The sequence below is a fragment of the Anolis carolinensis genome, chromosome 1 (assembly GCF_035594765.1).
Source record: "Anolis carolinensis isolate JA03-04 chromosome 1, rAnoCar3.1.pri, whole genome shotgun sequence".
Classification (NCBI taxonomy): Eukaryota; Metazoa; Chordata; class Lepidosauria; order Squamata; family Dactyloidae; genus Anolis; species Anolis carolinensis.
This window is the reverse complement of record NC_085841.1, coordinates 25,467,510-25,485,097: the sequence shown is the minus strand read 5'-3', so window position 1 is coordinate 25,485,097 and position 17,588 is coordinate 25,467,510. Positions and strand designations below refer to the sequence as shown.

At 40.3% G+C, this 17,588-nt stretch overlaps 1 protein-coding gene across 4 annotated transcripts in view; it reads right to left on the bottom strand.

The window, feature by feature from the left end:
* The window catches only part of prepl (prolyl endopeptidase like), a 43,887-nt gene that overhangs the window by 21,660 nt on the left and 4,639 nt on the right, over positions 1–17,588 (bottom strand). For 3 of the 4 annotated variants that reach the window (XM_008115718.3, XM_008115719.3, XM_008115720.3), the window contains exons 3-6: positions 7,077–7,205; positions 5,528–5,597; positions 3,765–3,968; positions 1,177–1,297 (exon numbers count right to left, since the gene is read on the bottom strand). In XM_008115718.3, the coding sequence (XP_008113925.1) occupies positions 1,177–1,297; positions 3,765–3,968; positions 5,528–5,597; positions 7,077–7,205 (524 nt within the window). The remainder of the gene's footprint in view (positions 1–1,176; positions 1,298–3,764; positions 3,969–5,527; positions 5,598–7,076; positions 7,206–17,588) is intronic. The other variant, XM_008115721.3, reaches the window with a different exon arrangement.

The window sequence follows — 17,588 nt, the reverse complement described above, 5'->3', positions numbered from 1 at the left end:
AACAGGCAGGCTTGACTGAAATGTCTTTTTATTTAAGGTGATTGCAACCCTCAATATATCGGACTGGTTTATACTTAATGACTGTCAGCAACTTGAACAAAGTAATTTCATCTGATGTTGTACAGTCATGAGGCTACTGAGTTAGAAAGATCTCTGGTTTGACCCACCGTAGCAATTTCAATGTTTGTCTGCATGAACCTTCTCTACTCTCTCACCAAAGGACACCCTGACCCAAAATTGACCTTGGCATTTCCAAACTTATCTATCCAAGCTTAAGTTGCTTTTAAAAAGAGCATGACAACAATATAGGATAACAGCAAGGTCTTTGACTAGAGTCCTCTATTGCTGCTTGTTCCTTTAAAACACATCCTTGATTAGTAGGGATTTGCTACGATTTGTTATTTTCATTTGCTTGGAAGGCAAATACACATTTATAAAACAGAAAACAGCTTGGACAGTATTTTTTTTATTAAGCATCACTTTTGTTTCTACTGGGATATGCTATCCTTAAAACTCAAAGCATTAAATTCAGACAAAGTGGTATACCTCAATCCAAGCAGCATTACATTTAAGCACTTTGGATAGCCTTAAACTCCACTGTTATCAGTTGGGCAAAGGTCAAACAAAACACCACATAAAACATACAGAATGTATAGCCAAATACTGAATCACTTTTTGCTTTGTTCAAAAATCTATGAGACTCTGTTATGGATTGGGTCTGGTTAAACAATTTGTGAAACTAGTTTTTATGCATAAATATATACCTGCTCAGGTGTTTAAAAAGAGAAACCCCTATTAAATTTATCACTAACAAATCCTCCTTATTTTAACCATCAGGTGGGACTGCAGGTGAATTTTCAGGTAGAAAGCACATGGGGGGAATGTTAAATTTTCACTGCCCTATACACTATATTCCCCATAGAGACTGGGGCCTCAGATTTACCCAAAGGAAATAGGAGATGTTCAGCTGCATGCTATATGCTTCATTTAGTGTATAGTTTGCCCCTTACATGGGATTTTTGCGGGGGTTTTATGGGGGTCAAAATTGCTTTTTTGGAACTACAACGTCCAGAACCTCAAATTCAAAATAGTCTCTATAGTAAACCAGTGATTTTCAAGGTTCTGCCATTAATACAGAATATCATATAAAGAAATCAGTTTTAAATTTTCAGTTACCTTGCATTTTGCTCCTTATAAACCAGCCTGGAACATTTTTTACTAAAATCAGACAAATACACATCATGACACTGAAGGTTCTTCTGGATGGTATAAAACAGAATGTCATGTGTAGCCCATTCTGGTGATGAAAAGGAAAGGTGATTTTTTTCCAATCATGTTAGGGAATCTAACATTTAGTAATGGGTCATGTGAAATGATCTGCACTTACTAAAGTACAAAAAAAAAATCAACGAAGGCACATAAAGCGCATTTGATCACATTCCAGTCACTGCTGTGAAGCAACAGATAAGATTATACAAACTTTACATTGTTCATGGTTAGCTTTTTTCTCTCCCCCCCCTCCCCCCCCCCCCCCGGTGAAACAGACATGCAGTAATTAATTTTTATATTGGATATCATACTTTTTAATTTTGATTGTGGCTCTTTGATTGTGGGTGCTACTCCAGCTTGCCAAACAAGGATTCCCCTAGGTATAACACAGCCAGGCATTGAAGCTGCAAGGCTATTCAGTGCAATTCAACCAGACCAACGAAGGATTAACCTTGGTAGAAGGCAGCCAGGCTTTGAAGCAGCGATACTACTCTGTACTATTGAAGCTGACCAACCAAAGATTCCACTAGATAGCAAGCAGCCAGTCTTTGAAGCAGCGAGGCTATTCATTGTAATTCTAGCAGCCTAAAAAAAAAAAACATTCCCCTAGAATGCAAGTACCCAGCCTCCCAGCCGGGCTGTGGCGCAGGCTGGAAAGCAAGCCAGCTGCAACAAATCACGCTGACCATGAGGGCCTGAGTTTGAGGCCAGCCCGTGCCTGCATCTTGTCTCTGTCTCTGTTCTATGTTATGGCATTGAATGTTTGCCTTTATGTGTGCAATGTGATCCGCCCTGAATCCCCTTCGGGGTGAGAAGGGTGGAATATAACTGCTGTAAATAAATAAATATTCCAGCTCACCAAAAAAGGATTCCCAAAAGAAGAAAACAGTCAGGCTTTGAGGCTGCAAGGCTATTCACTGCTATTCCACCTGGCCAACAAATGATTCCCATAAGCCACAGCAACGCGTGTCCAAGCACAGCTAGTATTACCCATAAAAATCAACGTTTTTTCCTGTCTACTTCCATCCCTGTTTGCCTTGCAATCCAGTGTACCATCAGATGTGGAAGGGGTTCACAACCCTTGAAGTCCAGTCTGGGGATTGCACCAGCGTAACAGTGGGAACAAGGGATTGTGTTCTCCCAATCCTACTTTAACCAGCTGAAGTCTACCACTGAATCCTGCCCCTGATATTTTCATGACAACTTGAAATACTGCATACAATATAGTTATAGGCACCTGCTAGCAAAAGTGGAAAAAAAAATTGCAAATAAAACAAACCTGCTACTTAACCTTGACAAATCTAGGCACCTCTAGGTCAAGGATGTCAAACTCATTTTCACCAAGGGCTACATTAGCCTTATGGTTGTCTTGAAAGGGCCATTTTTTAATTATAAGACTGTATATAAATGTAAGTACTCATTAACATAGTGTTAAATAACTTGGGACACCATATCACACACCATCTTCATTGCATTCTGGTTGGTGTTTCTCTTTTTATGTTAAGTTTGGGAAGAACTAACATTGTTAAGAGCCATTAAAAAGGGGGGATACAGTAGCTTCAGTGGAGCCATCACAATTGTTTGTCCTGTTAGAACGGACAAGATTGGTATGAGATCTTACACACTTTTCCTTAGAAGCAAGTTTCTCCAGAGTCCAGGGCCTATTCAGGAAATGAGGGAGGGAGAGAGGCAGGAAGGGAAAGCTGGCTCTTGCACTGGCTCCATTCAACCAGGCTCGTTTCTCTTCCTTTGCCTCCACTTTGGCAAAGCTATTGACCAAGGGGAGTGGGAGACTCCCACTTCACAGCACAAACTGACAAAGCAGGCCAAATTCAGCCCATGGGCCTTGTGTTTGGCACATGTGCTCTAGGTCATTCAGCATGACTCTATGGTTAACTTCTGCTGGACTGGCATTGGGGAACCCAGAGATTTCGAGAGAGGACATATTAATCCAATCCATAAATAAATCAACAAAAAAAAAAATCAAACCCGCAGGCGTGAAGGGCTAGCTGAGCTGTACCTTTAAGCTCTACAGAAGGGATGAGGCTAAGAACTGTGTCCTCAAGTATTCAGTGACAATACTAAAAACAGTTGCAAAACATGATATCTAGTCTCCACCCCAAGAATAACAGCTATCCTTTTGTAGATATATTAGTGCCTCTCTCTCCTGAACACTCCCTTTAACAGCAAGTCTTAATCTCATTTCACTGACTGGGAAGAATCCAAATTTATGCAATGGGCTGCGATCAGCACTGACTATTGTATATTTAACAGCAGATAGTGGGTTTCTATTACAGGGAAAAGCCTAAGAATGGTGACATAATCATAACAACAGATGCTAAATATGATTTTAGCTGTGTACATTTAGACATAGGCATCTTTTTTATCCAGAATTATATTACACAAGCTGAATGTTCCATGGTGATGAGTAAAAAACCGACTTCCATTTGATGTGATACACTACAATGCAAAAGAAGTTTATGATAGTTACTCACCAAAGCTGTACACATCTGGGATAATGCATTCAACGTTTGGTAGTGCATTTAGTTTTACAATGACACAAGCACATTCTTCAGAATTTGCACTTTTAATTCCAACAGCCAAATATTTGTGATCTGGAGAAATTCGGATGCGATGGATTAAGGAATCATGAAATGGTAGAGCCTCTGCACTAAGTAGTGGCTCACTGTTTTTTTCATCTATAATACGATAAAAAAGGATATGGCATCAACAGCACATTATGCATATGAAAACATAAACCCTAAAAGTCTACTAATATTCAACACAGTGGGTGGGAAATGCATGGTAGATGTTGTCAGACTTTAGCTCCCATCAATCACCACTCTTGACCATACTGCCTAAGGTCAATGGAAGTTGCAGCCCAGCAACATCTGGAAGACTATACATGTCCCACCCTCTTTTTTGGATGCCATAAGACCACTTGTTTTGCTGCAACCTAATCAAGTACCAGTTCAATTGAACATATTCACAATCAATTTGTGACTATATGCTTTTTTTTTAAATAACTGTCCTAACCTTCATGGAACAAAAACACGAAAACTGTTATAAATTTGTGTGTGTGTGTGTGTGTGTGTGTGTGTATATATATATATACACATACACACACACAGAGTAGCGTTCTGGTTATCAGAGTTAAATGTCTCGGATAGCCAGATCTCTTGGATAATAGGAAGGCCCGGCCCAGCGCCTTTACTGAAGGGAAGGGGAAATCTTTTCCTTCAGTAAAGGCCTGGCAGGGATTGGGGAAACGCGGCGCCCGCTGCTAAACCACAATGGGAGCCTTGTTCCCCCAAAGTCTAGTGCCTTTACTCAAGGGATGGTGAAACCCTTCCCTTCAGTAAAGGCCTGACGAGGGCTCGCCCCTTGGGAAGCACCCCGTGAGCACTGCTAGGCAGCAGCAGTCACAGGGTGCTTCCTCCTCCCTCTCCTTCTCCTTCTCTCGAACTCGAGAGAAGGGGTGAGCCGCGTATTATCCGAGGTGCCGCCGGGGGCGCTCCCCTCTCCCTCTCCTTCTCTTGAACTCGAAAAGGAGAGGGAGAGGGAGGGGTGCCCCCGGTGGCGCCTCAGATAATACGGATACTCGGTTAACCGGAGCTCGGTTAACCAGGGCTCTACTGTATATATATAGTTTGAATAATATTTGTGAGAGGTCTTTCAACTTTTTCAGAACTAACTCTGAATTCTCACACATATGCTACCCTCTGCTACTTAGCACTCATTTATTAGTTCTTCTTTCCCCCCGTTTACTTAATGTCCAGACGGTAGGAAATATCTCCTGTTCCTGTTATCACTCTGAGGCTTCATAAAAATGCCAAAACAGACATGGATATTATGAAGAGTGTTCTGGTTATTAATACCTGGTTATTACAAGCTTGAATTTTGAAAACTGACCTCTCATTTACAAGGGAGTGAAATTCATGAGGCAAGGGGATTTCACCTACTGCATCATCAAACTACAGGTGATCTCCTTCTTAGGTAAAAATAAGTGTTTGGATCCAGAGCATTGCAAACAGTCTTCATAGGATCATAGAGCTGGAAAGGGGTCCCATGGGCTATTGAGTGCAATGATCTATGGGATCCTTTGGCTCAATATAGGATCTTCAGCTTGAGTATCCCCAGAATGGCAGGGAATTAGACTAGATGGTCCTTGTAGTCTCTTACAACTCATATGATGCTTCTTAGATGAGGGAAGACCTCTCTAAGAATCTCTAGGTCTTATGATGAGAGACATTCATACCTATTTCTCCCACTTTTGAACGAAATATGCAGCCATTTTCTTCAAAGTAAACATACTCTCCAAGCTTAACCTGATCGAAATCAAAGTAGACATGAATACAACTTAAATTCACAAAATTAAGTCATCAGCAGTCAATATGCATCAAAATATATATGTTTTCAGAAGCACAAATGCAACAAATGGAACTTCCTTAAGTTTTGTGGAATGCACAAGGCACAAGAAACAAAAACATCATCACATTAGAGCAAACAAATAAGATCCATTATTGTGTCAACTATCAACATTATAAAGTAAAAAGCTCTAAGTACTCTTAAAATAATCAGATGTGGTCACATTCAGCCACAAAGGCATCTGGCAACATGACGGTCTTCTATGTTCTCCAACTGTCTTGATTTGGCAGGGATAGCCCTGATTAACCCTTTGTTATACCACTTCTTCAATTTTTCTCTCTTACTACCATGATTTCTATTATTATTATTATTATTATTATTATTATTATTATTATTATTATTATTATTATTATTATATCACACCCTTTTCACTCCAAAGGGAACTTTTTATCCTTGGCTTGTTGCAATTTCTGCAAATTTAATTCAAAAGTCAAAGTATCTTTATATAACTAGTGCTTTTAAAGATATAAATGTACAAGACTGCAACACATAAACTGACTCTTTCAGATATATTGTAAAACATTGTTTTAGTAGTAACTTGGAGAAATTTGAATGATGGGCCTGTATCTCAGACTTTTATATGAATCTTTATCAGTCAGGATGGGAAAGCTACTGAGAGACAAAGTATCGTAGTGGCAAAGACTGCACTCCTGTACCTGCTTACCTAGGAGTAATCTCCACTGAAAGGGATTTCTGAAAGAGATGCATAAGAATGCAGTGTGAGAGACTAGGACCCCTTCCACACAGCTGAATAAAATCCCACATTTTCTGCTCTGAACTGGGATATATGGTAGTGTGTACTCAGATAACCCAGTACAAAGTAAACATTGTGTAATTTTCTGCCTTGATTTTCTGGGTTATATAGCTGTGTAGAAGGGCCCTAAAGCCCCTTCTACACTGCCATATAATCCATATTATCAAAGCAGATAATCCACATTATCTGCTTTGAACTGGAATATATGAGTCTACATTGCCATATCCAGTTCAAAGCAGATAATCTGGATTTTATATGGCAATGTAGAAGGGGCCTAAGCAACAAACCCGGGTTTCTCCAGTTCAAATTCTACTTCCTCAATTATTAAGTGAGTTTAGGCAAATCATCCTCCCTCTAAGTCACAGTCTTTGCATACACAAAATGGAGGTAATAATGTTTTTTGTAACAAAGAAGAGGTTATGATACACTTGGAAGTGCTTTCAAGACTCTGAAGCGTTTTAGAGAAGTTAAACGTTATTATCAAATCAAGCCTTGTCAGATCAGCCTCCGAATACTGTTCAAATTATTTTTAGGATCAATTTAATGATAACAATCTAGGAAGTTATTAAGCTTTTATAATGCCATTGCATCTTTAATTAATGTCTGAATCTATTTTCTTCCTTACCACCAGGCTGTGCAAACTGGTTGAGTACTTCTCATAATGAGCTTCTAATCTTCGTTTAATTCTCTCTGTCAAATCTGTGTAATTTGCTGAACAAGCCTTCCAGTTTGCCTGTTCCGACTTCAGAAGATCCTGGTACAAAACAGGGCACAAAAATGTTAAGTACTAATGAGTACAGCATGTAATGTTTCTCCTGTAATGTGAAACCACATGAAGCAGAAGTGGCTTGTCTCCAATTTGGCCAAGAATATTCATCTATCATATGCTAGGCAGCCCCCCCCCCTTTTTATTATTATTAAAACTCCAATTAAAATGGCCAGTGACCAAAAAAAGGGAACATTTTCAAGCTCTATTAAGAACATTAACACTGTGGGTAGCTATTTATTTCATGGAAATGTTTAATTAGGATCAATTCTCTTGAATTAAAAGTACATTTTTCAGAGAAGTATTTCTGTCAGGATTCTAGCAGAGTGAAAAAGAGTTATTCCCCCACTTCTTGCATTTTCTATGGTTATAAGACTGTTCCGGCTGGATGTTTTTGTTGTTTATTCATTCAATCACTTCAGACGCTTTGTGACTTCATGGACCAGTCCACGCCAGAGCTTCCTGTCGGCCGTTGCCACCCCCAGCTCCTTCAAGGTCAAGCCAGTCCATTCAAGGATACCATCCATCCATCTTGCACGTGGTCGGCCCCTCTTCCTTTTCCCTTCCATTTTCCCCAGCATGATTATCTTCTCCAAGCTTTCCTGTATTCTCATTATGTGGCCAAAATACTTCATCTTTGCCTCTCATAGCCTTCCCTCCAGTGAGCAGCCGAGCATTACTTCCAGGATTTTCCCCCAGCACCAAAGTTCAAAAGCATCGATCTTCCTTCGCTCAGCCTTCCTTATGGTCCAGCTCTCGTAACCATAGGTTACTATGGGGAATACCATTGCTTTAACTATGCAGACCTTTGTTGCCAGTGTGATGTCTCTACTTTTCACTTTTTCATTCGGTAGCGTTTCCCTTTTTGGTACAGAGATATATCCATCCAGGCTGGATATATACTGCTATATAATGCAGTTTGAATCTGTATTATATGGTCAGGTAAACTCATATAATGCAGTTTAACTGCACTGAATTGCATTATATGGGTCTACACTGACCATATAATGCTGATTTAAACTGCATTATATGGCAGGATACATCCAGTCTGTGTCTTTCTTCTTCTTCTTGGTGTTGTTGTTGTTGTTATCTACCTACCTATCTATCTCTCTACCTACCGTATCTATGTTTATCATCTATATAAGTGGAAACTCTGATCAAGACTATTTATGGCCTTGCACAGCTTGTACAAAAGATCAAAGATAACGATTAATTCAATATGTGTTTGTAAGGTGTACCCTAAAGTAACTGCCTCAAGACAGCAGCAGCATCTGTCGCCAATAGAAGGGAATACATTCGATTTTTTCTTCATGTAGCTAAAGGAAAACAGTGCATCCTTCACCAACAGGGAGGAAAATACCATGAAACATTGTTTGCTGGGAGGAGATGCCCGGCTTTCCTTTCCACACCTGGAAACCACTGAACTCCAATGCTTTTTCAATATGGTGCTCACACAGTACTGTGAGTAGTCTAAGCCATGGGTGAACGGTGATAATGAAATTACATCCTGTTTGGGTTACTGTATCACAGGAGGCTGCCTTTCAAAATTGTCTGGAAACTTCAGTAGGTCTAAATTGCTGTGGCTGGGCTGCTGACCGCAGCTGGTTATAAGGGAGCATTAAAGCCAGTGGTTCTAACAGCTTCACTGGCTGCCAATGTATTTTAGTCACAATTCGAAGTTTGAGTTATGACCCATCAAGCCCTAAACAGCTTTGACCCAGACTACCTGAAAACTTTGTCTTTTCATATAAACCAGATCTTCAAGAGAGAGTTTTCTCTTGGTGCACACTTACACTGTAATAATAATAATAATAATAATAATAATAATAATAATAATAATCCCCCCCGCAGGTGCCACCTTGACGTGGTGGGGGGCTTAGCTGCTCCAATGATGACTGAGGGCTGTGCTGGCGGTAGTGTAACTACCGGCAGGTCCAACCAAGCCAGAGAGGCCTCAGCTGAGGAGCACAACCAAGAGCACCTAACCCATTAGCATTATGGAGAATCAAACCCAAACGAAGTCTATACTGGCTCGGTCGTCGCCCAGGATAAAAAGGACCGCGGTGGATGCTGCTGATTCTGGACATCCATCGACAAGTGGGCTACGGAATCATCAAAACCCAAATGAACAGTCACAGAAGCGGCAAAAATATACAATGCCAGAAAACCGCACAATTATGAAATGCTACTGCAAATCTGAACCTCAAAGGCGTTGCTACCAAAAAAGGATGTATCAACTGTGGAAACAAGAGTACCCTGACTCACAGATAACAGAACCCCGACTGGCTGACCAACGAAGATTCATAATCAGAAACAAAGTGTTCAGTGAAGTTGAACTCGAAGAAATCCAGAAAATTTGCAAAGTAGATTACCATCAGACCACAGCACAGACAGCAGCAGAGACTCCAGCAACACTTGGAATGGTGGAACAGATTGAACCAGAAGGAAGTGTGGAGCTTTTGCAAGAATTTGAAGAACCAGCACTTGAAACATCTGCTGAACCACCAGGAACCTTGACAGCAAGACAACAAGAGCTCAAGGATAAGATCATGGCTCATGCTGCAGCAAATGCAATAAGACAGCGGCTCCCAACTCTAAAAACAGTGCCCAAGAGACACCTGGCGCCTCTCATGAAAGATGTGAATGCAGTACTCTCCACTGTCCAAATAACATCAATTGAACAAACAAACCAGTTTGCCTACAGTGCAGCAGTGATAGTAACAGAAGAACTTGGGCTCCTACAACCAAGGCAGCCCCAAAGAAAATCGACTGGAAAACCAAAGTGGTAGAGTTGAAAATCAAGAAACTTAGATCAGATGCAAGTAACCTGAAAAATATGAAAGAGAGGAAACTGAAGAATGACAAAATCAAGCAATACCTGATCCGAAAGTACTGGCTGAACACCAGAAAAATTGAAGAAGCTTTGGAAATTGTGAAAGAACAAATTACACCAACAGCCAGAAAAATTGAAAGGTATGAAGCCAGAATCATCTAGTACAGACAAAATCAACTGTTTCAATCAGACCAAAGACGGTTCTACCAGAGTCTGAACCAAAAAACAGACACAGTAACCATAAAGCCAGAGAAAACTGCAACAACGAAGTTCTGGAAAGAGCTTTGGGAAAATAATAAGAACTGCAACAAAAACGCTGGGTGGATAAAGGAGTTTGAAGGAAAATTCTCACAGAACAAAATGGAAAAGATGGAAATAACAACTGAAATGATCAGCAAACGAGTGCAAAAAGTCAAGAACTGGACATCGCCTGGTAGTGATCAACTTCATGGATTTTGGCTCAAACATCTAATTAGTTTACATGGAAAAATGGCCCAACAATTCAATGAGATGCTGCAGAAAGGAAGTATCAGTGAATGGCTAACAACTGGAAGAACATACCTGATACAAAAGGATCCAGCAAAAGGAGCAGCACCAGGAAACTACAGGCCAATAACATGTCTGCCCACTATGTTTAAACTACTGACTGGCATCATAGCTGACAGAATTCAAGACTATCTTGAAGAAAAAAACATCTTGCCAGATGAACAGAAAGGCAACAAACGGAAAAGCAGGGGCACAAAAGACCAGTTATTGATTGACAAAATGATTCTGGAGAACTGTAAGAGCCGAAAAGCTAATCTTCACATGACGTGGATTGACTACAAAAAGGCCTTTGATGCACTCCCACACAGCTGGATCATCAAGTGCCTGGATGCCATCGGGATTTGTAAAACCGTTGGCACCTTCATTGAAAACATGATGGAGCACTGGAAAACTGAACTGTTTGTTGGAAATGAAAGCTATGGAGTTGTCAACATCAGGAGAGGAATTTTCCAGGGAGACTCATTGCCCCTCTGCTTTTCATTATCGCCATGATCCCTCTGTCAACAATCTTACAAAAAACAAATCTCGGCTATCAAACATCTAAGAATTCTCACAAAATTTCACATTTGATATACATGGATGACCTGAAGCTATATGGGAAAACGGAAACTGAAATCCAGTCTCTGACCAACACTGTCCGAATTTTTAGCACTGATATCAACATGGATTTTGGTTTGGACAAATGTTCGACAGTGGCATTGAAGAAGGGAAAAATCATTGAAAGTGAGGGCATCAATATGCCCAATGGCCAAACAATAAAGTGTCACCAGCCAGGGGCCTATAAATATCTGGGCATACTACAGCTGGACAACATCAAGCATGAACATGTGAAAACTGTGGTCAGCAAAGAATACACACAAAGGGTCAGAAAAATTCTCAAAAGCAAGCTCAATGGAGGTAACACCATCAAGGCCATAAACACCTGGGCCATACCTGTCATAAGATATACTGCTGGCATTATAAATTGGACACAGGCGGAACTGGACAATTTGGACAGAAAAACAAGAAAACTCATGACCATTCATCATTCCCTGCACCCTCGCAGTGATGTTGACCGGCTATATCTGCCTAGAAGATCAGGGGGCAGAGGACTCTTACAAGTAAAACAAGCAGTCAAAGAAGAAGAACATGCCCTGGCAGAATATGTCAAGCAAAGTGAAGAACCTGCTTTGATTGAAGTCAAAAATCAGAAACTCCTCAAAACACAGCAGACAAAAAACCAGTACAAGAAAACCGCACTACAAACTAGAGCTGACAGCTGGCACAACAAAACATTGCATGGAGAGTTCCTTGACAAAATTGAAGGAAAAGCTGATAAGGAGAAGACCTGGCTCTGGCTCACGAATGGGACACTGAAGAAGGAGACAGAAGGCCTGATCCTTGCAGCCCAGGAGCAAACCATCAGAACAAATGCAATTAAGGCCAAGATTGAAAAATCAGCTGATGACCCAAAATGCAGACTGTGCAAGGAAACCGACGAAACCATTGATCATATCCTCAGCTGCTGTAAGAAAATTGCACAGACAGACTACAAACAGAGGCACAACTATGTGGCCCAAATGATTCATTGGAACTTATGCCTCAAGTACCACCTCCCAGCAGCAAAGAACTGGTGGGATCACAAACCTGCAAAAGTATTGGAAAATGAGCACGCAAAGATACTATGGGACTTCCGAATCCAGACTGACAAAGTTCTGGAACACAACACACCAGACATCACAGTTGTGGAAAAGAACAAGGTTTGGATCATTGATGTTGCCATCCCAGGTGACAGTCGCATAGATGAAAAACAACAGGAAAAACTCAGCCGCTATCAGGACCTCAAGATTGAACTTCAAAGACTCTGGCAGAAACCAGTGCAGGTGGTCCCGGTGGTGATGGGCACACTGGGTGCCGTGCCAAAAGATCTCAGCCGGCATTTGGAAACAATAAACATTGACAAAATCACCATCTGCCAACTGCAAAAGGCCACCCTACTGGGATCTGCACACATCATCAGAAAATACATCACACAGTCCTAGACACTTGGGAAGTGTTCGACTTGTGGTTTTGCGAAACGAAATCCAGCATATCTATCTTGTTTGCTGTGCCATACAACGTCGTTGTGTTGATGATAATAATAATAATAATACTAAGCCGTTATCAGGACCTCAAAATCAAACTGCAAAGGCTTTGGCATAAAACAGTACAGGTGGTCCCAGTGGTAATCGGCACACTGGGTGCCATGCCAAAAGATCTCAGCTTGCATTTGGAAACAATAAACATTGACAAAATTAAGATCTGTCAACTGCAAAAAGCTACCTTACTGGGATCTGCAAGCATCATCCGAAAATACATCACAGTCCTAAATACTTGGGAAGTGTTCAACTTGTGATTTTGTGATATGAAATCCAGCATATATATCTCATTTGCTGTGTCATACTGTGTCTTTGTGTCAATAATAACAATAGCAGTAATAATAATAAAACTTTATCTTAATCCCACATTCTCTTCCCAAGGGGACTCAGGGCAGATTCCAAAAAAACCAAAAACAACAACAACAGCAAAAGGCAAACATTCAATGCCGAACACATTCATAAATATACAAAAACAAATTAATGAAATATCAAAAGAAAACAACTACAACAAGATTGAACAAAAATTAAATATAACATAACCTAAAACAATTAATTAAAAAATAACGTTTTTCATGTTTTTATTCAGTCCATGTTTTATTGATTTATTTAACTGATATCTTTTTATTGACTTGTTTTACTCGATGTGTTTCACTATGTCTGTTATGTTTGGGCTTGGCCCCATGTAAGCAGCCTCGAGTCCCTCCGGGGAGATGGTGGTGGGGTATAAAAATAAAGTTATTATTATTATTATTATTATTACCCTTCATTTTGTATAAAACATTAAGCATAAATTATATAAAACACACATAAACATCATTAAAATAGTTATTAAAATATTAAATGGCCAATAAATGCAGAATGAATGCTATGACATAGCATTAACTGCCATGGCTCAAAGCTATGGAATCCTGGGAGCTGTGGTTCAGCAAGGAACCAGTACTCTTTGGCAGAAAATACGAAATACCTTATAAAATTACAACTCCCACGATTGCATAGCATTGAGCCATTGCAGTTAAAGTGGAGACATACTGCATTCTACAGTGTAGGTGCACCCAATGCCCCATTACCCTCATTTGATGAGGACACAGTAGAGAACCTTCTTGGTGGCTACTCCTAGGCCACAGAACTTCCCGCAAGCCCCCATTATTCTCATTTTGCTGGAAATGACCTTTTCATTTAAGTAAGTTTTTTATCTTCTGGTTGGTGTAGAAGTATACTCGATGGGCAATGCTTCATTTTTAATATTTGTGGAATATATTCTTAACAATTTTAAATGATTTTTAAACTGAATTAGTTATTTAATGCTTTTCAAACTTTTTGTCCTATACAGTGATATCATACTTAAAAATTTAATTTGTTCTGTGACTGAAGTCTTTACTCAAAACACACTTATCTCAAAGCAAATTTACCATTAAAATGCTATTAATCTGTTCCATCACCTGAACCCTCTTTTTTGTTACACATTTTTAAATTTTATGTATTTATTGTGTCAGAAGCAAGTTGAGAACACAGTTATAATGTATAAAACCCACAAAGTTAAAACCTTGGCATTATACTAATTTCCTTTGACCAGAAGCTGGCCACTTCAAGTGCCTCTGTCGCTGTAAGAAGGTCCTCCATTGTGCAAGTGGCAGGGCTCAGACTGCATTGTAGTAAGTGGTCTGTGGTTTGTTTTTCTCCACACTCACATGTCATGGACTCCACTTTGTAGCCCCATTTCTTAAGGTTAGATCTGCAGCTCATGGTGCCAGAGCACAGTCTGTTCAGCGTCTTCCAAGTCACCCAGTCTTCTGTGTGCCCAAGAGGGGGTTTCTCATCTGGTATCAGCCATGGATCGAGGTTCTGAGTCTTAGCCTGCCACTTTTGAACTCTTGCTTGGTGAGGTTTTCAAAGGCTTTTTCTTGATTTAAGGCATTGGCTTGCTGGCCAATATCCGAACAGAGGATGGGCCGGGGATATCAACGCCTTGATCCTTTCATTACGGGCTGCTACTTCCTGATCTATGTCAGGTGGTGCAATACTGGCAAAACAGTATAATTTCTCCAGTGGTGTGGGGTGCAGACATCCTGTGATAATGTGGTGAGATGTGTTCCACACTGAACATGCGTATTCAGCAGCTGAGTAGCAAAGTGCAAGGGCAGATGTCTTCACTGTGTCTGGTTGTGATCCTCAGGTTGTGCCAGTTAGTTTTCGTACAATATTATTTCTAGCACCCACTTTTTACTTGATATTCAAGTAGTGCTTCTTGTAAGTCAGAGCATGGTCCAGAGCAACTCCTAGTTATTTTGGTGTGTCGCAATGCTTCAGTGGGATTCCTCCCAAGGTCATCTTCAAGCTTGAGATGCTTGTCTGTTCTTAAGATGAAAAGGACACGGCTGTATTTTAGATGGATTAGGAATCAGCTGGTAAAATTAGGAAGAGCACCTAAAGCACTGGTTCTCAACCTGGGGTCCCCAGATATTTTTGGCCTTCAACTCACAGAAATCTTAACAGCTGGTAAACTGGCTGGGATTTCTGGGAGTTGTAGGCCAAAAACATCTGGGGACCCCAGGTTGAGAACCACTGACCTAAAGCTTCAGAGAGCTTCTGTTTAACCATTTTGAAGCTCCTTGCTTCAGCGGTGATGACACGATTGTCAGCATAGATGAAAATCTCTGTCCCTTCTGGCTGTGGATAATCATTTGTGTAAATGTTTTTAAATAAGAAAATGCACTTTATAAATGTACTTATAAATAACAAATAATGTATAAATGCACATTCACATGCAAAAAAAAAAGATCAACTTTAAAGTGGTAGAAGCACAAAGTTGTGGCAAAGAAGCAAACAGCAAAAATGTGAAGAGGCAGAAGCATCATTTTCTTCATACTGTACTCATTCCAGCCTCCCTCCCTCTCTGGAGAACAAGCCCTATGAGGAGCGGCTTAAAGAGCTGGGCATGTTTAGCCTGCAGAAGAGAAGGCTGAGAGGAGACATGATAGCCATGTACAAATACGTGAAGGGAAGTCATAGGGAAGAGGGAGCAAGCTTGTTTTCTGCTGCCCTGCAGACTAGGACACGGAACAATGGCTTCAAACTACAGGAAAGGAGATTCCACCTGAACATCAGGAAGAACTTCCTCACTGTGAGAGCTGTTCGACAGTGGAACTCTCTCCCCGGGGCCGTGGTGGAGGCTCCTTCCTTGGAGGCTTTTAAGCAGAGGCTGGATGGCCATCTGTCGGGGGTGCTTTGAATGCGATTTCCTGCTTCTTAGCAGGGGGTTGGACTAGATGGCCCATGTGGTCTCTTCCAACTCTACTATTCTATGATTCTATGATTCTTGCTCTCTCCCCCTCCCACTCTTCTTGAGGCCAAATATACCAGGAATAAAAGCCACACAAAATGAACTAAGGGAAAGTTCCTCAAAGCAGACAAGTGCAAAGCAGACAGCAATCTCTGATCGCGGACAAGAGCAAGAGGCACGGAGGCTGCTCCCTTGAAATCCAAATGTCTTGTACTTGCGCACTAGAGCTCCCTTTAGAACTAGCTCTTGACTCAAATCGCTGCTCTTAAGTCGAAGTGAAAACCGGGTTGAGTGACACTTTTAAAATACTTTTAAGTTGTGATGATGTTAAGTAGAGGTTCCACTGTACATTGTTCTAGCTATTTGATTTTAATTTATGATGTAAGCTGCTTTGAACTACCTATGGGGGGAAGGCAAGATAGAACATTAATGAAATAAATAAAGTAATAAATTATGTGCAAGTATAGCTATAAGTATATGACATCACCGGTTTGTAATTTCTAGGTGTAGCCAACCAACCCAGGAAGCCCTGTCCAATTTATTAAGAGTTTTGGTACAGCATGGCAACTGTAATGGGCATGACTTGATTCACTATTGTTTGCTATCAAACTCCACACCAAATATATGATGCAATGATAACATGACTAAGGAGAGTGTATCAAGATGCTGCAATGGTACCAAAATCCTTGAAACATAATACTAAGTGCCTGGCATTGTATTGCCTTCTCATCACTCACAAACTGATCTAATGTTAGTTCTTAGATTAGGCATGAATATATGTGTTAATTTATCTCAAGAAGAACCTAAATCCTTTCTTGAAAGCATCATAATGCATTCCTATTATTTTTTGCTGGTTTTTTTTTATAAAATGCAGAAACAGTTTACAATAAAAACAAGACACAATCAAAATAATTGATAACAATGTACTGATAAAAAATAAGTTACAGGGGTGAGACAATGGGAAGTAAGAAAATCTACCCCAGTGGAAGGAAAAATCACTCCTGAAAGAGTTGTTATGCGGGAAAGGTGTCTCTACTGAAGCTTCCTCGCCAATCCTTGTTTTCACAACAAGCCGATTTGTCCAATATCCAATAATCACAGGGACAGAAAATGAGGTGAAAACTTTTGAATAGGGACGCCGACAGCAAAACCCTATGCTATCCAAAGCTTATACACACACCCACACACACACACACACACACACATATATATGGCTGGAGTTACACTTAAAGACTGTACCTGTTCTGACTTGCTTACAAATTCAACTAAAGAACAAACCCACAGAGCCTATCTTGTTCGTAACTTGGGGACCGCCTGCACTTTATTAAAGCATGCCTTTGCCTGTAATCCTGTAATCCTACATGTTCCCATCATAATTCCATAGGGTTTACTCAGAAAATTATGTAAGGGTCTGTCAAAACCTATATATTGCAGTATGAATTAGATTTGGTTTCTACAGGGCTTAAAAGATGCCTAATATGGAATTGTAAATATACCGCTAATGATTATCTTCTTCTGGAGCCTGTTACTTAAACTTCTAGTTAGTAATTAGATTTATAAAGGAATTGTTACATTTGGGACAAAAGTAATTAAAT